The 22,110-nt window shown below is 41.6% G+C and overlaps 1 protein-coding gene across 1 annotated transcript in view; it reads left to right on the top strand.

The window, feature by feature from the left end:
* The window catches only part of LOC109926711 (probable voltage-dependent N-type calcium channel subunit alpha-1B), a 235,086-nt gene that overhangs the window by 201,609 nt on the left and 11,367 nt on the right, over positions 1–22,110 (top strand). The window contains exons 15-18 of the mRNA XM_048613606.1: positions 9,702–9,809; positions 14,396–14,505; positions 17,177–17,286; positions 21,888–22,017. Coding sequence (XP_048469563.1) covers positions 9,702–9,809; positions 14,396–14,505; positions 17,177–17,286; positions 21,888–22,017 — 458 coding nt within the window. The remainder of the gene's footprint in view (positions 1–9,701; positions 9,810–14,395; positions 14,506–17,176; positions 17,287–21,887; positions 22,018–22,110) is intronic.

Here is a 22,110-nt window from a genome sequence, read left to right as displayed (position 1 = left end):
GATGGACATGTTGTCTGAGGAATGGGAGAGGGAATTGAAATGGTTCGCAACTGGGAGGTGCAGTTGTTTAGTGCGAACCGAGCGTAGGTGTTCTGCAAAGCGGTCCCCAAGCCTCTGCTTGGTTTCCCCGATGTAGAGGATGCCACAGCGGATGCAGTATACCACATTAGCAGATGTGCAGGTGAACATCTGCTTGATGTGGAAAGTGTTCTTGGGGCCTGGGGTGGGGGTGAGGGGGGAGGTGTAGGGGCAGGTGTAGCACTTCCTTCGGTTGCAGGGAAAAGTGCCGAGTGTGGTGGGGCTGGAGGGGAGTGTGGAGCAGACAAGGGAGTCACGGAGAGAGTGGTCCCTCCGGAAAGCAGATAAGGGTGGGGAGGGAAAAATGTCTTTGGTGGTGGGATCGGATTGCAGATGGCGGAAGTGTCGGAGGATGATGAGTTGGATCCGGAGGTTCGTGGGGTGGTACGTGAGGACGAGGGGGATTCTGTTTTGGCTGTTATTGTGGGGAGTGGGTGTGAGGGATGAGTTGCGGGAAATGCAGGAGACACGGTTGAGGGCGTTCTCGACCACCGAGGGGGGGAAGTTGCAGTCCTTGAAAAATGAAGATATCTGAGATGTACGGGAGCAGAATGCCTCATCCTGGGAGCAGATGCAGCGGAGGCGAAGGAATTGGAAATAGGGGATGGCATTTTTGCAGAAAGGTGGGTGGGAGGAGGTGTATTCTAGGTAGCTGTGGGAGTCGGTGGGCTTGAAATGGATATCGGTTTCTAGGTGGTTGCTGGAGATGGAAGCAGAGAGGTCCAGGAAGGAGACAGAGGTATCAGAGATGGTCCAGATGAACTTAAGGTTGGGGTGGAAGGTGTTGGTGAAGTGGATGAACTGTTCGAGCTCCTCGTGGGAGCACGAGGCGGCGCCCATACAGTCATCAATGTAACGGAGGAAGAGGTGGGGTTTAGGGCCAGTGTAGCTACGGAAGAGGGATTGTTCCACGTATCCTACAAAGAAGCAGGCATAGCTTGGGCCCATGCGGGTACCCATGGCCACTCCTTTGTCTGTAGGAAGTGGGAGGAATTGAAAGAGAAGTTGTTGAGGGTGAGGACGAGTTCGGCTAAGCGGATGAGGGTGTCAGTGGAGGGGGACTGGTCGGGCCTGCGGGACAGGAAGAAGCGGAGGGCCTTTAGGCCATCTGTGTGTGGAATGCAGGTGTATAGGGACTGGACGTCTATGGTAAACATGAGGTGTTGGGGACCGGGGAATTGGAAGTTTTGGAGGAGGTGGAGGGTGTGGTTGGTGTCACAGACATAGGTAGGGAGTTCCTGGACCAAAGGGGAGAAAATGGAGTTGAGATAGGTGGAGATAAGTTCGGTGGGGCAGGAGCAAGCGGAGACAATGGATCAACCAGGGCAGTCAGGTTTGTGGATTTTGGGAAGGAGATAGAAGCGGGCGCTGTGGGTTGGGGAATGATGAGGTTGGAGGCTGTGGGTAGGAGGTCACCTGAAGTGATCAGGTTGTGGATGGTCTGGGAGATGATGGTTTGGTGGTCGGGGGTGGGGTCATGATCAAGGGGGCGGTAGGAGGAGGTGTCATGATCATGTCCCTCCCTAACCTGTCCTTCCTCCCACCTATCCCCTCCTCCCACCTCAAGCCCCACCCCCATCTCCTACCTACTAACCTCATCCCGCCCCCTTGACCTGTCCGTCCTCCTTGGATTGACATATCTCCTCCCTAACTCCCCACCTACACTCACCTTTACTGGCTCCATCCCCGCCTCTTTGACCTGTTTGTTTCCTCTCCACCTATCTTCTCCTCTATCCATCTTCTGTCCGCCTCCCCCTCTCTCCCTATTTATTTCAGAACCCCCTTCCCCTCCCCCATTTCTGAAGAAAGGTCTAGGCCCGAAACGTCAGCCTTCCTGCTCCTCTGATGCTGCTTGGCCTGCTGTGTTCATCCAGCTCTACACCTTGTTATCTCAGATTCTCCAGCAACTGCAGCTCCTACTATCTCTGAAACAGAGAAGAAAACCAGCTCAGGCGATGGTAATAAATATGTAAAAGCATTTTGACCAGTGATTCTGTGTAGTGCATGATTTTCAATTCTATCATTGCCAATAGAATTAAATACCAAGTGCAGTGTATAATGGGTATCTGATTCAAAATTGCCTATTTTGCACCACTGCCAAAGATTAATTTTTTGAACCAAAATATTAAACTGGAATCTTGTTGAAAAGAACCAAAGAGTGCAGGGTGGAGGGATCAAATACTAGGAGACACAGGTTCAAGGTTGGGCAGGGGGTGGTAGGAAGTTTAAAAGAAATGTGTGAGGCAAGTCTTTCACACAAAGGGTGGTGAGTGCCTGGAACGTGCTGCCAGAGGAGGTGATGGAAGCAGACACAATAGCAGCATGCAAGAAGCACCTGGACGAATACATAAATAGGAAGGGAATAGAGAGATACAGATCCTGTAAGTGAAGACAGTTTTAGTATGGAAGGGCAGAATGTGTCGTCACAGGCTTGGAGGGCCAAAGGGCCTGTTCCTGTGCTTAGTTGTTCTTTGTTCTTTGTACATCACTTCTTTGTATGGGCAGATATGATTCATCTCATCTCAAACCTTTTCAATTCCAAAGTTACTGAAGGTCCAGGTGATATAATGTTGAAGTTTTACATTTATTCCATTCATATCAAGAACTATATAATGGACCCAGAAAGTCAGTCTTAATCTCTTTCGATTTCTGAAATTTTATGGGAAGTGACTTGTGTATATTTTTAAAAAATGATTTTGCATTTCTGTTTTTCAGTCAAACCTGTAATTATTGTCTGTTCAGGATTTTCCCTCAACTTTCATTTTAAATTGAATCTTTTAAAACAAACTTATTGACGACAATTAGAATTTGAGATTTTCAAATTCACACCTATTATCTGATTCAGTGAGGCTGTTGTATTAAAGATGGCTTAGTAATCTCCATTCATGGACTTCCAATCCATTGTGCTTCTTAATGTATCACTGCCCACCCAATGCATTTTCTTTCTCAACAGTATTGATGCGTAACCAGACAGTGCAGACTACTCCACAATATTATTGAGGAAGATTTCGTAAAACTACTTGTGTTTGGGTGAAAATTATGTTGGCAATGTAATTGGAGCAATGTATAAAATATAATTTTTCTCTTGCTGTGTTATTAGCAGAAGCATTAATGCCCTCATAGTAAAATAAGTAATGTCTCACTGATACAACATAGCTTTTAGATTTTTTAGATTTTTAGGTTTAGATTTATTGTCAGGAATGTAGTGAAAAGTGTATAATCTCACCACACATGGCGCCATCTTCGGTAGAAAGGTACGTAGGTACGAAAAGCTTAGGTCCAAAGAAGTAAGAGAAAAAGAGTTAAATGTAAAGCATCACCTTCATGGAATAATTAGAAAAATAAAGAGATAAGGTAATAGTTAACATCAAAGTCTTTCTTAATTTTAACCAGAAAAATGAGGGAATTCAGTTAAAAATTCATCAGTATTAATGTTCTGTCAAATGGTCACACAGTACTTTCACAAAAGGAATTGACACCCTCACTGATTCCAAAACAGAAAGAAAGGGCATACCGACTATACCTAATGGATTAAAACTGTGCAGAAGTTAAAGAGATCATGTGAAACATCTGTTAACGATTAAAAACTCACTGACTTAAAGCACAAGGCTTGAGTAGTTCATTGTTATCACCATAGCCTTGAGAAAAGAGCCTTTTCCAAATGGTTGCCATCTCTTAAAGCAGGCATGAGTCAATGGCTGATGAAGGATGATATCCTCTATGAAGAGTTCAAGTTTGAGATGGATTGACTTAAATTTCATTCAAAAGAAATCTATTGGCTTTATATAGCACCTTTCATGAACTCAGGGTATAGCAAAGTTTTAGTGCGTTTTCTCATGCTACCTTCCGAAACTTGTCTCATTACCTATGCACCATGTCTCCATGGCGGCCTGCTCATCATATTCTCCACTTTGTCAGAGGCAGAAGCTTTGCCTACTTCTGGGACCTGTCAGGATTCCTGGTAGACAGCCATCTTTAAAGCCCAGCTATACACCCAGTCAGGTGCTGGCAGTCCACAGTAATATTGCATAATTCATTTTAATTGCCCTGGACTTGTTGGACAGAGGGTAATTGGCACCCACTTTGTCAACAGCGACATGGAGGTCCCACTGGACAGTGGGTGCATGCCTAGAATGTGGCCTGAGATGTTGAAGACTGATGAAAGTCCAGAGCTGGAGTTGCCAGGTTACAGCTTTGATTAAGAACTGCAAAAGCTGAAAACCTGAAACAAAATTTAAAACAGAAACTAACTGCTGGAGAAACTCAGCAAGTCTGGTACTGGACTTGAAACGTTCAGTCTGTTTCTCTCCACAAATGCTGCCAGGCCTGCTGAGTTGCTCCAGAAATTTCTGTTAGTTGTTACTACACTGACTTTCATGTTTGAGAATTGTCACTGTCTAGTTTCTATCCAGCAAGACAGAGAATGGGAAAGTGGATATCAGTGAGGTGCAATGGTGTAATAATGAGGCTTCCCGCTGCTCTCTAGTGAGAATCACTTCTTGTCTGTCAACACTGTTGGAAAATTGGACAATTTGCTGTCAATGGCAGGAAGATTCTTGCCGACCATCTCATCTGTTTTGGAGCTGAGGACACTCTACCCTCTGTCACTAGTGCTAAACAGATTCATCAGATACAGCATTTGCACATTAAACTTGGATTAAAACAGTACATGCTCAAACTCGCTTTCCTGTTGACTGGAGTGATCTGAAAGTGCCTATCATCCTGAAACTTCCTGATTTCCCTGACCGGTGCATTTGATCATGCAGCTCTGCTTTTCCTGTGATATACAGATAAATGCAACATTTTCCTTCAGTGGCATTTGGAGGTTTTCCAGCCTTAGTTAGTTTTTGTTTTGTCCATATTGTATTTATGCAACTTGCATTTAGTTTACAAGAACTTAAGATGATCCAAATCCAAATACAATCTTACTGTGTACCCTCATATGTCCAAATGAACGGCTGTTGCAGTGCTTTTATAGATGTTTCTGTGCATATTAATAAAAGTGATGTCAGGGTCTTCACGTTGGCGTGATACCCTGGAGAGGTTGCATCGATTTACACTTCACATAATTGTAAGCAATACGGTAATAATCATGTATATTGCAAGAAAAATGGGTTATACAGTCACAACAAAATGCCAATTTTCATTTTTTTTTGTCCTCAGACACATTTCTTTCTGCATTTTTTTCTCAATTGATTTCAAGCCATTTTGTGTTAACCAGTACTGCCAGTTCTCACCCAGCCTGTACATTAACGTCATCTATACCGATCCATTCCTGGGAATGCTGAGGAATGTGAAATGCTGAGAGATATTTGTTTTCCTTGGCGATGCAACTTATAAATCAGTCACTAATACAACATTTTAGGACTGAAGGAGAATTACAGTAGCACTATACTTCTTCTCATAGATGATGTAATCTACAGCGGGTTGCATTACTTAAAGCTGGAACCTGTTACATTATAGAAACCTTTATTGAAAGACATATTTTAATACATTTAGATTTCTAGCAGTCAGTCTTGAGTACCCGGTATTTAAATATTGAGGCTAAAATGGTGAGATCACATAACCAAGATATGATCACTATATACATTTTTTTGGATATTTAAATAGGCTGGTATATGAAAATTTAAGAAGCTGACTTATTACAGCTTATGTGGAAAAATTAACACTATCATCTTAACAGGTAGCCTTCAGTGCTACTGTTAAAGTGGGGATAACTAGCCCAACTTGGTCTCTTTTTCTTGTTCTTCAATAAGAAATACTGAACTTTGCGTACATATGCATCACTATCTTCTGCAACAGAGTTTTTTGTTGTTTGTTTGTGAGATGTTAGCATTGCTGGCAAGGACAGCATTTATTCGCCACCACTGGTTAGAATGGTGTGTGACTCTGAGAAGTTGCAGCCAACAGTATTTCCAAACAGCTATTGCACTTGTTTCTTTAACTAGTAGAAATCATTGGTTTGTAATGTGCTCTCTAAGGAGCCCAGATGAGTTGCTCCAGTGTTGCAGTAACTGTCCTAGAGAGAGAGTGAATATTCTGTGATGCTAAGCTAGTGGGCGTCTTTATTCTGGATGGTATTCATCATCTTGAGTGTTGATGGAGCTGCACTCATCCAGGCAAATGGAAAGTATTCTATCACATTCCTGACTTGTACGCTATAAATGGTGGAGCGGCTTTGGTAAGTCAGGTGGCTTGGTAATTGCTCACCAAAGAATTCCCAACATCTGACTTTCTCTTTCAGCCACAGTAATTATGCTGTTGGTTCAGTTACATTTCTGGTCATTAACTTTCCCAGGATGTTAATGGTAGGAAGACCAGAAATGTAACTGAACCCACAATATAAATATTGTAGTTGCAAGAGCAGTGACAGTAATACTACCGAATATCAAAAAAAGGGATGGTTAACTTATCTCTTCCTGTAGATAGTCATTGTCTGGCATTTAAAATTTTACTTGCCAATTATCACTCCAAGTCTTGAGTATCATCCAGACCTTGCTGCACTTGGGAATGGACTGCTTTGGTATCTCATAGGATACAATGGGAGTTGAACATTTTGCAAACGTCAACAACATCCCATTTATGAATGTCATTCATGAAACAGCTGAAAGTATTTGCATGCTGACACTACCCCAAAGAGCACCTGCAGTGATATCCTGGAGCTGAGATGTTTGGTTTCTATTAGCCACACCATCTTCCTTTTGTATTAAGTAGATATTCCCCTGGCTTCAACTGACCTCATTGTTACTAGGGCTTCTTGATGATACACTCTGCCAAATGTTGTCTTGATGTCAAGGGCAGTCACTTTCACCTCATCTCTGAAATTCATCTGTTTATCCTGTGTTTGAATCAAAATTGTATTCAGGTCTAGACCAGTGAGCAGGCTATTGCTAAGTAAGTGCTGGTTGATAGCACTGTTGATGATATCTTCCATGGCTTTGCTGATGATGGAGACTGATCATATGATAATTGTTGGGTTTGGATTTGTCCTATTTGTTGCCAGGTCCTTCCTGGGCAATTTTCCATGTCGTTGTATAGATGCCAATGTTGTAGCTGTACTGGAACAGCTTGGCTAAGGGGAAGGCTAATTCTAGTGTGCATGTCTTCAGCACTGCAGCCAAGGAGTTGTGATGCTTTTTAAAGGCTCCACTGGTCAGACCACAAGGAATTCTATAAGATGAGCTACCTGAAAACGATATAGTAGTAATTAAATCAGTGAAGAAGAAAAACGATTTTGCATTTGGTTTACATTAAAGATATATTGAATTACAAATCTCAGGGAATTTGTGTGTATTGAAGCATCGAGATCAGCTAATTTAGTTTTCTTGTGATAAACTATTCAATGTCTCTTATAATGCCACAATATAGTACTTAATTAGAAATACAGTATCATCTGAATTTCTTCCAGGGAGTAAACACAACTTCCAACAAAGGCCAAATCACAGTGAAAATGTCTCTTCATTATTTTTACAGAATACACTATCTTAAAAAAATAAGATTCTCAGCATTGAAATGAGATTTTGAAGTGGAATATAATTGCAGAAAATGAAACTAGGGTGGACAAACACCAAGCATTACAAGTGAACAAGCTTACAGAGTTTGAAGCAGAAGGTGAAATAGTTTCTGTACGGACAGCTGAATGAGTCAGAAAGTACATTGGAGACACTGGGACCTACTAATAGATGTTTGCAGCGCAGAAAGAGACCATTTGGCCCATCGCAGCCATGCAGTCAACAAAGATCTGACTACACCAATCCCATTTTCCAGATTTTGGCCAATATCCCTAGAGACAATTGGAACACAAGTGAATATCAAAGTACTACTTAAATGTTACAAAAGTTTCTTACTAAGCCACCCTTTCAGGCAGTGAGTTCCAAACTTCCATCACCTGGCTGATTACAGGCTTGATCTGAAAGTGACTGTAGTTCCTAAAAAAGTGCAAGTATCAGTCGGCAGGAAGGTGAGAAATGGCTATCCATTGGAGATGTCTGATTCCTTTATGATTGTGTTCGGACTATGCATCTGGAAATTAGGTGTTTTCACAATTTTGAAATGAACCAGTGGAGTGCTTTTACACATTCAAAGAGATCAATGTCTCTGACAGCTGGAGGGATGCAGGAATTATCTATTTTCTAACAATCAGTGAAAGCAACCTGTCCGAAATGTGTACTTGTGCTGAAATCTAAAGGCATCCAAACTGATTCTGTCTTTAAGTAGGATTTGGAATTGTTCATTCAAATCACTTTAAAGAAGTTTGCTACATTTTACTGAGGTATAACTTGGAACGTTTAATGGCATCATCAAGAAATCAAAGAAGTTGAGTGCAACAGAACTGTAGAGAAAAGAAGAGGCCATGCTGTCTATCATATGTGTGCTAGCTGTTTAAAAGAAGTAGTCAATTGGTCTTGCATCCTGCATCTTTCTTCCTGGCTGTGCAAATTTCTCATTTTCAAGTATACATCTGAATCTCTCTTGAAAGTTTTAATAGAATCTGCCTAACTTCCTTTTCAGGTAGTGCATTCTGGTTTATGTATGCAGAAGGTAGTGTTCATAATTGAACGATATGAGTAATAGGTCTCTTGTGGCACAGTGATAGTGTCCCTACCTCTGACTTAAGATATAGCAGTTCAAGTCTTACTGGCTCTGAAAATCTGTAATAAAATCTCTGATCAGGTTGAATTAGAAACATCTTGAGCAATGTCAGTTACCTGAGGAGTAAATGGACAAATGATAATAGGATTAAAGAATGCCCACAAAAATCCAGGAGACAGGGAAGGACCAAAACTGTTCACATGTGAATGTGCAGCTGTTTTTTTTTTAATGCTTCAGAGATAAGGATAAGTCAGAGCTTTGTTTGAGTAATTCCCATTCACTTACAAACCTTTCATGTTAGAACCCAGCCTTCCTTATTTTACCCTTTTTCAGCAACGTGAACTCTTTTTTAAGCTAAAACTTGTATCAAAATGTATAATGAAAATTCTGTAAGATATGTCAAATTATGCTTTTGGTATATTGTAAATATTATTAAACTTGACTATCCCATAAAATAACTGGTTATGATAGCCTAGGGAACCAGTTGGAATGTTGTGGGATATCTTACATCTATTCCTTGAGGTATTTTCACATTGTGTGCATGAAGAGAGAGAATCTGATCCTGCTGACCATTTGCAGCGATTAAAGTTACTAATTAGGCACATATGCTGTTTCACTATCTTCCATCACTCTTTCATCATTTTCCCGTATTTTCCCTTCTCTACGTTTACTCTTATCTTGGGACATGCTTACATTGTGAAGGAGTCCCTTTGATTCCACAGGCTATTTACAAATCTCACCTGCCCTTCTACCTTAAGTATGTAGAGTTATAATTTATCTCCTATTCAACTACTTGTCTGGAGGATTGTTTTTGTCATGCATTGTCAAGGTAGATGGCTAATGAATGGACAGCTTGTTGTTTCACAGCATTAATCCCAAGGGTTTAGGTCTTTTCATTTAGCCTTGGACACACAGTGAACAGAAATACAGCTGCTGTTTGCCTGGAGCTAGATCAGAATGGATACAGTACAATAGTTTATATGTACACTGGAGCAGGGGCAGAGTCTGACTGTGCTTGTTTTCTCCCATAGGAGGTTCATACCAGCAACAATGTGATGCTGAGCTTCGGAAGGAATTGACTGCTGTTTGGCCAAATCTATCTCAGAAGGTTTTGGATATACTGGTGCCTCCACATAGACGTAAGTACTCTTCCTCAGTTTGAAGGGTTGGGTTTTGCCTGAAAGACATAAAATCTCTTCAGTTGGGTTTAATGAGGCGATATTTTCATGACACAATTTCAGTTGATAAATTGGCTGAATTTAAACAAATGAGCCGAAGTACCTGACCTCCCCCTAAATTCAACAACTGATCAGTTAGTTTATTACTGAGAACTTAGGTGAAGAGCCACGCCTTAAGTTGTAGCTTTTTATAAAGCAAGTATTTGTAAATATATTTACATTACAGCAGTCCAAATTTTGGACATTAAAAATAGCTAGAAACATTTGAAACATCTTAAAAAAAAGGGACAAACAAGAAAATTGAGAACTAAGAAATTAAATGAAATGGTGCAATGGTGGTCATTGTGCTTGTGAATTGTTTTAACGATTTGCAGTTAATAAGCCTGATGTATTATTGATTTAAGAACTGGATATGCTGCTGAGACGAGGATTAGAATGACATAACATGGCCAATTGTAATACATAGTCCACCAGAAGCAAGTTAGGAGGAGGTTGCATGCAGAGTCATGTGTATCTGAAAATTGTAGTCTGACTGGTTAAATAAGCCTGAATGAGATGTTCAAGTAAACTAAATCAAAGCTGTTTAACTCTTGTTACTTACCGATAACACAGGAAAATACAACAGTCAGTTGCTAAAAGCACTATCCAGTGCTTGACCAAGAATCCTTGTGCTATGCAGATATTTTCTAACTGACCTGTTCAGGGATATTATGACACACCACTGGAGTAGTTGGAACTTGAACCTGGGCCTCCTGGCTCAGAGGGAGGGTTTCTACCACTGAACCACAGGAACCCATACATAAATAGCATCAGTTGAATAGCTTCTTTAGATAGTTTTTAATTGCCTTGTTCAGGGTTTTGTTTTACACAGCTCTGGAGCAGGTGGGACTTGACCCAGGCCCTCTGGCTCAGAGGTAGGGACACTACTACTGTGCCAGAAGAGTCCTTTGAATAGCTTTTCTGCCTCGAAACTGATGTCTATTTCAAGCCCACTGACTCCCACAGCTACCTGGACTACACCTCCCCTCACCCATTCTCCTGCAAGAACGCAATCCCTTACTCCCAATTCTTCCACCTCCACTGTGTCTGCTATCAACATGAAGCATTCCACTCCCGAACATCCCAGATGTTCTCCTATTTCAAGGACCGCAACCTCCCCCCTCCAGTGATCAAAAATGCCCTCAACTGCATCTCTTGCATTTCCCGCACTTCTGCCCCCAAACCCCCTCCCCCCAACAAAAATAAAGACAGAATCCCCCCTTGTCCTCACATACCACCCCACCAACCTCCGCATCCAGCGTATCATTCTCCGCCACTTCTGCCACCTACAATCCGACCCCACAACCAAAGAGATATTTCCCTCCCCACCCCTATCTGCCTTTCATAGGGACCACTCTCTCCACGACTCCCTCGTCCGCTCCACACTCCCCACTAGCCCCACCACCCCCGGCACCTTTCCATGCTACACTTGCCCTTACACCTCCCCCCCTCACCTCCATTCAAGGCACCAAACAAACCTTTCACATCAGACACAGGTTCATCTCTGCATCTGTCAACTTGGTCTACTGTATCTGCTGCTCCCGATGTGGTGTCCTCTACATTGGTGAGACCCAAGCGTAGATTCAGAGACCGTTTTGTAGAGCATCTGCACTCTGTACGCGATAAACAACAACACCTTCCGGTCGCCAACCATTTTAACTCCCCCTCCCACTCCCTGGATGACATCTCCATCCTGGCCTCCTCCTGTGTCACAATGACGCCACCTGCAAACTTGAGAAGTAACACCTCATATTCTGCTTTGGGAGCCTATAGCCCAATGGTCTAAACTTGGAATTCACCAGTTTTAAAATCTCCCCATCCTTGACCTTCTGTCATGCCTATCCTCCTCTCATCCCCGTCTCCTTGACCTGACACAACCTGTCCATCTTCTCTCCCACCTATCCACCCCAACCATCCAACTGACCGATCACAACCACTCCCTACCTGCACTCACCTTTCACCATCATACCTACCTCCCCCAGCCCCACCCTTCCTCTCTCTACTTATTTCCCAGCTCCCTTCCCCCTTCCCCATTTCTAAGAAGGGTCCTGACCTGAAACGTCCACTTTCCTGCTCCTCTGATGCTGCCTGGCCTGCTGTGTTTCTCCAGCTCCACAGCGTGTTGTCTCTATTTTCTGAGGAAGGGTCAGTCAACCCAAAACGTTAACTCTGATTTCTCTCCACAGATGCTGCTAGACCTGCTGAGCTTTTCCAACAATTTCTGTTTTTGTTTCCAATTTACAGCATTCACTGTTCTTTCGATTTTAATTTCAAATAGTTTCTTATTTGTTTCTTTTTTTGACATCCAGAAATACTGTTACACAAAACTGAACATTTTTTTCTCTCATCACCATATCACCTGTGCCATTCTTTTCATCCATTAACTATCACCAATAAATCATCCATGTTTTCCAATCGATTAGCTTATGTGGAAAGCCTGTTAACGGCAACGCAGATCATCAAAGGTGAGGGAGAGGGCTAAATTGAAATGGTGTTGGAAGGAGAGATAAATCTCTGTGCCCCCTGTGGTGTCCACCTCTCACCAAAGGCATCTAGAATATTGGTGGAAACCGCATGCTGCCTCTCTAAGGATACCTAGGCACAATATAGCTATGGAAGAGGGTCAAACAGCTGGCAGCTATGATGACCCCCTTCACTGGTCACTGCCTGGACTTGTTAATTGCCAACTTGGCCAGGCCCTTGGGCAGATCCACGAGGCGGTCCTCCGACTTGCTCATACCCCTCCGCACCAGGTGTCCAAAGTTCAGGGGCACATGGCTGTACTGCAACCAAAAGAACACCAAAAGAATTCCCAAATGACTAAAAAGGGAATGCAACCACCTACAATCAATATGTATGTGGTCCACAGACTCCAGAGCACCACAAAATAAACCGTTGGGCTGGGAGTCCATGCACTACCACAGTCTGTGGTTACATGGGATTGCCTGGTGCAAAACGTGCAATATGCAAATGGACATTCAGTTTACACTTCTCCAAGGACACCCAGGCATGGGTGTAACCATGACTACCATCATTGCCCTTTGGAGCAAGTGGGACTTGAACCTAGTTGCCCAGCTCAGAGGTAGGGGCACTACCCCTACAATACAAGATTCTTTTGAATATCTTCTTAGTTATTTACTAATCAATCCATTCAGACATGTTATTACACTTCGCTAGAATAGATGGGACATGAACTCAGGCTACCTGGTCCAGGGGTAGGGTCACTGCCTCTGTGCCACAAGAGGGCCCTTGAATAGTTTCTTAATTTTTTATTATTAACCTGCTTTTCTAATCAACCTGTTCAAAGGTGTTATTACACATTTCTGGAACAGGTGGGACTTGAACCGGGGCCTCTAGGTTAGAGGTAGGGACACTACCACTGTACCACAAGAGCCCCCTCAAAGTATGTGCAAACACTCAATGGTTAGAACTGCTGCCTCACAGTGCCAGGGACCCATGTTCGATTCCAGCCTCCGGCAACTGTCTATGTGGAGTTTGCACATTCTCTCCATGTCTGTATGGGTTTCCTCCGGGTGCTCCCATTTCCTCCCACAGTCCAAAGATTGCAGGGTAGGTGGATTGGCCATGGGAAATGCAAGATTACAGGAATAGGGTGGGGGGGGTCTGGATTGGATATTCTTTGGAGGGTCAGCATGGACTCGATGGGCTGAATGGCCTGCTCCCACACTGTAGGGCTTCTGTGAGTCTACTTTACCAAAAATCAGCTTCGTGTTAAATTTTGGGGAGTTCTGTGAAAAGTTTCTCTTCCTGAGCTCATGTGTTCCCATGCTGTTCTCTGCAGCTCACCTCATTACATATGCACCTCGCCTCTGTGGCGTCTCACATGTATTATCATGCACTCACCACTGGTGGAAGTATTGGCCACTATCAGGACCTCCTGGGATTCCTGGCCAGTGCCATATTTAAAGGCCAGCCATGAACCAGACAAGAACTGCCCTTCCAATGCATGTAGTGAGAGGAGACTGAAAAAGAAATGCTTCTCTAGGCACAGAGGTTGTGTGGGTGACACTTAATTGCAAATATAGGCTCACATTTGTAAATTTGTTGCTAATTTACATCATTGCCTGCCTGTTTGACTATCATTGCTACTATAGGGATGAGAACCAAGATATACAGGTTACCTGTCCACAGCTCTTTATGATTAAAACCAAGTTAGTAAACATTGGTTTGATTTAGGATTTGAAATTTCAGAGGAAGATTATCGGCAAATCAATTTTCATAGAAATGTTTTTGCGAACTAAAATGCCAAACATGTGGAATCTTCATCACCCTTTTGTGGGATATTTTACAGTTAGTACAACTGTTCGCTGACTTTCATTTTATTTTTATATGTGCATGCTTTCCAAAATTTGTGATCAATACAGCGGTTCAATGTAGGATAATGAAATAATTTTGAAAGAGAGTGCTCCACGAAGCTAGCTCCTTAATTAATCCTGATTGGTTGCAAAAGTGGAGATTGCTATCACATTTATCATTCCTTTCTGCAGCCACAGAGTTGACAGTGGGGAAAGTCTATGCAGCGCTGATGATTTTTGATTACTACAAGCAGAACAAAAGTAAAAGAATCCAACAACAGCAGCCAGGCAGCTTGTCACAGGTAATTAGAAAGACTGAGCCATGAACTAACATATGGTCATTTCCCTGTTGATTCTAAATTTCCATAAGAGACAGCACACTAAATATCTTTTATATTGTTTAAACATAAAAAGCAACTTTACATCTTCCAAAAATACCTGGCTATTTAATTTCCTTCTCTCTCAATATATGGAGTTTTCAACATTTGTTAAATTCTTATCCCAGTAGCTATTTAATGAGTTCACATCACAGACAAATTTGATACTAATTATTCCATCCCAGTTCCATCAGCAGCGAACTTCACTGATTACATGTAAATTTGGTTAGTCACCAAGCTGTTTCCTTTAACTATACTATTTTAGATAACTTTGCATTGATTTCTACAGTAATATAACAGCACTGCTTCAAAGTCTTTCTGAGAAGAAATCTGTAAATGTTGTGTGTGTGTGTGTGTGTGTGTGTGCAAGTGAATAGACGTTTACCTGTATATGTGCATGTTACTCTTCTCCTACATGGGCACAGAGGAAGGAACTTATTGGGAGTGAGTTTATTTTTCATTACCATTCAGATAGTAACCATCAATTGCTCAGCCTTTGTAAAAGCCTCCTGATTTTCTTCCCAGTGAAATAAACACATTAAAATTCAGGCAGGTTGTACAACAAGTGATTGACCTATTACACTAGGTAACCACCCCGATGGTGAAGTTTAAATCCGCCTGTTTCTGAAAAAGTGACAATGTTGGGGAAAACCATGATACATAGATTCTGGATGGAATGTATCATTGGAGTCACATAGCTTTACTTACTGCACATGGTTTTATTTGACTTTATTCTTGAATCCTAACAAGAAAGAGAATTTCCTTATTGTTGAGGAAAATTCTGAACAATTAAAAAGATTTATGATTTAGGGGAGTACTTGAAAGATAAGGAGCCTGGAGACTGCTAGTGTTTGAGACTTTTTGCAGATGATGGAAGCACTTGGACAGTGCTCAGTGATGTAGTTTGTGTTTTGTGAAGCACCCAATTCTCGCTTCGCAAGCTGAAGGTGGAAAATTTGGCCCACAGTCTCCATTCAGTGTGGCAAATCCTATTCTCCAATTTTCTATTCTGTACTTGTCTCCTCTCCTTTTTGGCTCTATCTGCTAGTTCCCATCGCACTGCCTAGAGAGCTAATGGAATTCTACCTCCAAGGACTCTGCCTTTGGGCAGAGGTGAATAAAGGACACGTCAGATGTGATTTTCTAGAATTAATGATGTTGTATACTGTTTTCCTCTGGAGAAAAGGGGTCTGCTGACTGTGGAGGCCTGAACATGTGTTATGACCAAAGCTGGGTAACCATAGTTACCTCATTAGATTGACCAGAAAGCAAAACACTCATTATAATTATTTGAGTGCCGGGGGAAACGAATCTCCCTTCTGAGAGATCAATAAAGATTTGACCCTTATCAGAGGAACTGTGAAATGCATTAATTTATTTCTATCCCCACATTAAACTGTAAAATAATTTAATATTTCCTTAAGTAAGACAGATATAAAATAAAATTGCAATAATTAGTTTATCTTAGAAAAATCTGAGAGTCCATTTTATTTGTAGGCATCCCATTTGTACAGAGGCCGAGCTCTTTTGTACCATTGCAGGTTTGTGCAGCACTGACTACTGCTTTTGCTGTACAAAGTGGACTGCAGTGTGGGCCATCTCCCTGCTGAAGGTGATGTGTGTTTAATGAGTGAGTGCGCCAAGGAGACAGCTAAACACAAAGCCCAAATAGCCATGTGTATAAGCAACTTGTTCTTATTTTAATTGTATCATAAATAATAGAACTGCCAATGTGGAGTGGATTTGTAATTGCTCATTTTCTCAGTAGTACTATTGTCATTGCCTTGCAACAATAATCCATTGTTTCAATGTAAGCATGTTTATAATATCTCAACACCTTTTATGTCCATCGGGTTCATGCCAGTATCAAAGTCTCTTCATTTCTTTGTATGTCATTTTGTACTCTCTGTGATCCTTGTCTCTCCATCTTCATTTGGCCATTCCTCCAGCCTGTGCCAGACCTCTGCATATATCTGTTGAGCTGCTCTCTCCCAGACTGCCATCTCTCTCCTGACTGTCAGTAATCCCCACAATGGAACATTGGCCAGATCTTGAGTACAGTGTCACACAGTTGATATCATAATGGCTGTGTTATTTCTGTTTGGACTCAGTGACAGAAATTTGTCTAAAATGTGCAAAAACTTTCTCTTAATTCTATTCTTCCTTCAAACCTTTGATAAGAAACCCCTTTAATTGAGCACAGGAGAAATGAGTTGGAGAACACATTTCCTTAAAAATACCTCGTAATTTTAAACCGACTAAATAACCCATTTTCTTTTATGTAATTACATATCATTATGTGGTGCACTATTTTTCTTAGCGAATTGCTTTATTTCTGCATGTGAGATTGAAGGACTTAAAGCACAGAAGACAGGTTATCACTGAGTGGCATTTACAATACATCATTGCATAGCCGTTTATATTTCCACGCAAATGGAATTATCCAGCAGTGGGATCCAGCAACAAATCAGTCTCCTCAGATTTTTGCCCTTTGATTTTGCTTGTATTTTTTTTTTTGGTTTGCATCCACAAGTCCCTTTCATTCCAGGCTTGCACTGTATTATATTTCATACAGACTCGAACATCGTTCTTTCAGCGTATGGTGGGAGCTTTGACACCCACGCAAGAAGAGCCTCCCTCACTGAACAACACAAAGTCCACCTCTCATCCGATGAGCAAGAATGCAGTCAACAACGGTGGCAACATGTACGTATCTGAAATTTCTATTCAATGTCTTGATGTTTCTCAGAGTTACTCAATACAAGCCTGTTAGGCATATTGGAATGAGTTACAAGGAAATGCCAGGTATCCATGAATTCAGCAGAACACTGGATATCTTGGTGAAGGGAGGAGAGATTGATAGCTGATGTGGATTATTTGGTACTAGATATTTCTACTGAGAAGAATTGGCCATGTTAGGTAAAATGGTGTTTACTTGTTCTGGAAATTATTGATGTTCCTATAATCAATGGGGTACCAATCACTTCGGAACTCTTGTTTTGTTGGACCATTATTGCTTCACTACAGTATTTTGTGATTTAACTGGAGATTTTACTTCAAGGAATGGTTGTTTGTTGAGTCTCAATTTACATGCATTCAAAGCGTGACTGAAATTAATCATTACTCTTGCCAGTTTCTACCCCAAATTAATTAATTATTCAGACACTACAAATCCTGCTGGCAATAAAGGTGGATAGATGATCTGCTTCCAAATGTATCAGTGCTGTTCTCTAACTGTTCTTTTTCTAGACAGTGTGCATACACAAAGTGGCTGGAGGTATTCTTTAATTCTCTGTCCTCTCATCCTGTTTATTAGAGATGAATGCACATTGTGAAGCACCAACTCGAATACCGTTTGATCGATAATGTTTTGTTGGTACCCCAATGTATGCTTTAATGACACAAAGATGGGTAGAAAAGCAAGTTGTGAAGCAGACAAAAGGAGATGATAAGGGGATATGGATAAGTTAGGTCATTAGGTAGGAATTTGGCAGATGGAGTATAACGTTTCAACAGAAGAACTTGTCCACTTTGTCATAAAGAGTAGAAAAGCAGGCAGACTGCAGAACTGTGAGGCACAGAGGAATTCACGTGTCCTGCTGTTTTCACACAGTGGGTGGTGCATATGTGAAACGAGCTGCCAGAGGAAGTGGTAGAGGCAGGTATAATTACAACATTTGAAAGCCATTTGGACAGGTACATGGATGGGAAAGGTTTAGAGGGATATGGGCCAAATGCAGGCAAGTGGGACTAGTTCAGTTTAGGAAACCTGGTCGGCATGGACGAGTTGGACCGAAGAACCTGTTTCTGTGCTGTATGACTCTGATGCATGAATTATAAATAGTTAGCTTCTAGGTAGAACAAGTAAATTGAAAAGCAAATGGAATTTTGTTGTATATTGCGAAGGGAGTGAAATATAAAAGTGGCAAAGATTTACTATCATTGTACAGGGCATCGGTGAGACCACATCTAGAATACTGTGTGTGGTTTTGATCTTCTTCTTTGAGGAATGACACAATTACATGAGAAGCAATTCAGAAACGGTTCACCCAAATGATTCCTGAAATGAGGGGTTTATCACATGAGCCAAACTTGCTACTGTATTCATTGGAGTTTAGAAGGATGAGAGAAGAGTGAAACATTTAAGATCCTGAGGGTACTTCTCAAGGTGGATACTGAGAAGATGGTGAATAGAAACTGGAACTAAAAGACACATTTTTAAAAAAAAGGGATGTCCCATTTAAGATCAAGAGGAGGAGAAATATTTTTCACCCTACAGGTTGTGAGTTTGTGGAATTCTGTTTTCCAGGGAACAGTCGAGATAGGGTCGTAATATTCTTTTAGGCAGAAATAGATAATATCCTTGACTAGTGAGGGAGTCAGAGGTTATCAGTGTAGCCAGATCGTATCGAATGGCAGAGCAGTCTTATGGCGCCAAATAGTCTATTCGTTCTCCTCAGATGAACGTTCCTATATTGATAGATATTATGTAGATAACTGCTGTGGTTGTTTCACTCACCGAGCTGGTTCGTTAGTTTGCAGACGTTTCATTACCCTGCTGGGTAACATCATCAGTGCAGCCTCCGATGAAGCGCTGTTGTGTTTTCCCACCTGGTATTCAAATTCTGGGGTCCGTTGGAGTTGATTACCTCATTTCTGGTTTTTCTTCGCAGTGGTGTATACATAAGGTCTAATTCTACATGTTTATGGAGAACCATGCCTCTAGAAATTCCCGTGCTTATCTCTGTTTGGCCTGTCCTAGGATCTTGATGTTGTCCCAATGGAACTGGTGGTTCTCCTTATCCATGACCTCAAGAACCTTATGTAGATAACTCTTTGAAACTCCTTTGCAAAGTAATTTATTAAAAAATGTCTAACTGCAAATACCATGGGCATAATTCATGGATTTTATATTATGTATAATTTGAGGTTTTTATCTCAAGCTGTAGTGGTGAAATATACTTATCTATGCAAGCTTTAATATTGTTCCAGAAGAATGATCAGATGCAAGTATTGAATTTGATGAATGTTGCTTTCAATGTAATTTATAACAATGGCATTTAGGATTGAGAATCACCTCTCCATTGCTTTTTTGTGATGCAACTGAAAGGCAGGAGTAGGTATTTCTGTTCTGTGAGTTCCTAACAGCCAACATTTGGAGCAGATGGTGTACAGCATGTCAAAATATTCCTCACATCTCTATTTTTGTTTTCCTTTGACTTGTGAGAAAGTTTTGGCAGATGACAGTGAAAATTGGAGCAACTGGAGTCTACTGTAACTGTTTCATTAGGATTAGTGATGCGTTGTTCTCAACACATTTGGAATCAATGGTTTGAACATCAACTCCCAAAAAAGGGTGGCTTCAGGTCTTGCCAACGTTTTAAATACTATATACCTTAAAAGAAGTCCCGCCTCTTCGACCTGTTTGTTTCCTCTCCACCTATCCTCTCCTCTATCCCTCTTCTATCCGCCTCCCACTCTCTCCCTATTTATTTCAAAACCCCCTTCCCCTCCCCCATTTCTGATGAAGGGTCTAGGCCCGAAACGTCAGCCTCTCTGCTCCTATGATGCTGCTTGGCCTGCTGTGTTCATCCAGCCCTGCACCTTGTTGTCTCTACCCAGTGTACCTTATAATTTTTACCGAAATGGGTGAGAGACAGGCCAGCAGTGAAGTGGGTTTGTTAGCTAAATAACATAATGTGGCTGCCATCCTTCATTTTAACAGTTATTCTATCCTAATTCATTTAAACCAGGTTTAACTAATGCTGGAGAAAACCAACAGCTGAAAGGCTGGAATCTATTAGTTAAATGCTTTTTCAGCATAGCTTGTGGGTCAGAAGGAACAGAAGTGTTCCCTCCACAATCAGCATGTCACCAAGTTTACCTTCTGTCTCCCCTTTACCTTCCTCCCAAGTAATCTGTCTGCTCCCTCATGATCACCATTAGAATCCTTCCAGTGTGTTCCCTCATGATCTCTCTCACTTTCCCAATACACCAACCTGCTCTTATAGGCTTTGGCCTTGTGAAGTAGGCTCCTGACTACGTGAGGTCCATTTGTCAATCAAGCAGCCGTGGGGAAGAAACCAACAGAAAAAGGATTATAAAAGCTCTGCAATTAAAATCTACAGATTGTTTGTGAAAACTATTCTTCTGCCTTTTCTGCCCTCTCAACAGCACCCTTTTGTGGAACTCACCTCCGGGCTAAAATCTAGACTGACATTTCTACCTGGGTGACACAGTGGATCAGTGGGGTTAGCACTGCTTCCTCACAGCGTCAGGGACCCGCGTTCAATTCCACCCTCAGGCAACTGTCTGGGTGGACTTTGCATGTTCTCCCTGTGTCTGTGTTGGTTTCTGCTGGGTGCTCTGGTTTCCTCCCACAGTCCAAAGATGTATAAATTTAGATTGGCCATGCTAACTTTGCCCATAGTGTTCAGGGATGTGTGGATTACATGTGCTAACTGTTTGAAATGCAGGGTTACAGGGATGGGTCTGAGTGGGATGCTCTTCACAGGGTCAGTGTGGACTTGTTGGGCCAATTGGCCTATTTTCACACTGTAGGGATTCTATAAGACATTCCCAGCAGCATTCATCATGTTTTTAAGAGTAACATTTTTAATATTTGGCTCCTTTCACATGGGATGCCAACTATTTTCACATTAATCTTGTTTGATGCTTAATTATTCGATTATTAGCTTAAATATCCAACCTTGTCATTTGTTGGAGAATGATAGTTAATGGCCTCATTGACACTAAAGGGGTCTTTGCCTTCAAGGCAATGTTAATCCTTTTACTGATCATAGCTTGATGTCATAAATCATGCAAAAACTCTTCTTCATGCATTCCTTGTGCACCATGATATTGCAGAATAATGATGGTTCGTCTCTTTAATCAATGTTGAGGACACTATTTAGTCAGCCACTGTATTTTCATTGTTTAATTATCGCTGTGTGTTTAATTTTGAATACATTCTTCAAATATCCAATATCTTTTCACAGCCAAATCTATTATTACTTGTTTCCATTCTGATTTTAAGCAGCTGATTATTAACATAGCTCCTTCATCTGATTGTGTTTCTCCTCATAGAGCCGACATTCGCTATTCTTGTCACGTTATAATTTATCAGGGCCAAGTATTTTGTACATCTGAGAATTTTGCACCACAGTACGTGTGTCCTTAGAATAAAGAATATATGTATTGCAAACTACTTGGAAATAAGTTCACAGCCAGATTATAACAGAGCAGGATTTTTTTTTAACAGAGTGGGAGTGGGCAGCACTGTAGTAATTACATTTTCTATCATTTAGTTTGTACCAAGGTGGGCTGAAAGAATCCTCACCCTGGTTGCGGGCCCAGGAGGCATTTAATGAAGCCAAACTGCGAAAGCCTGAACTGAGTCAGGCAGATGAAACTCCAGCTCCACAAAGCAGCCCTCAGGTACGAAGTTAATATTTAATTTGCAAGATAATTCTTCAACGCACTTAATAATTCCCATTGACAACTGTGAGTGATTGTGGCCAAAATCATATC

This window comes from Rhincodon typus, chromosome 28 (genome assembly GCF_021869965.1).
Source record: "Rhincodon typus isolate 14 chromosome 28, sRhiTyp1.1, whole genome shotgun sequence".
Classification (NCBI taxonomy): Eukaryota; Metazoa; Chordata; class Chondrichthyes; order Orectolobiformes; family Rhincodontidae; genus Rhincodon; species Rhincodon typus.
This window is presented reverse-complemented; position numbering and strand designations above follow the sequence as displayed.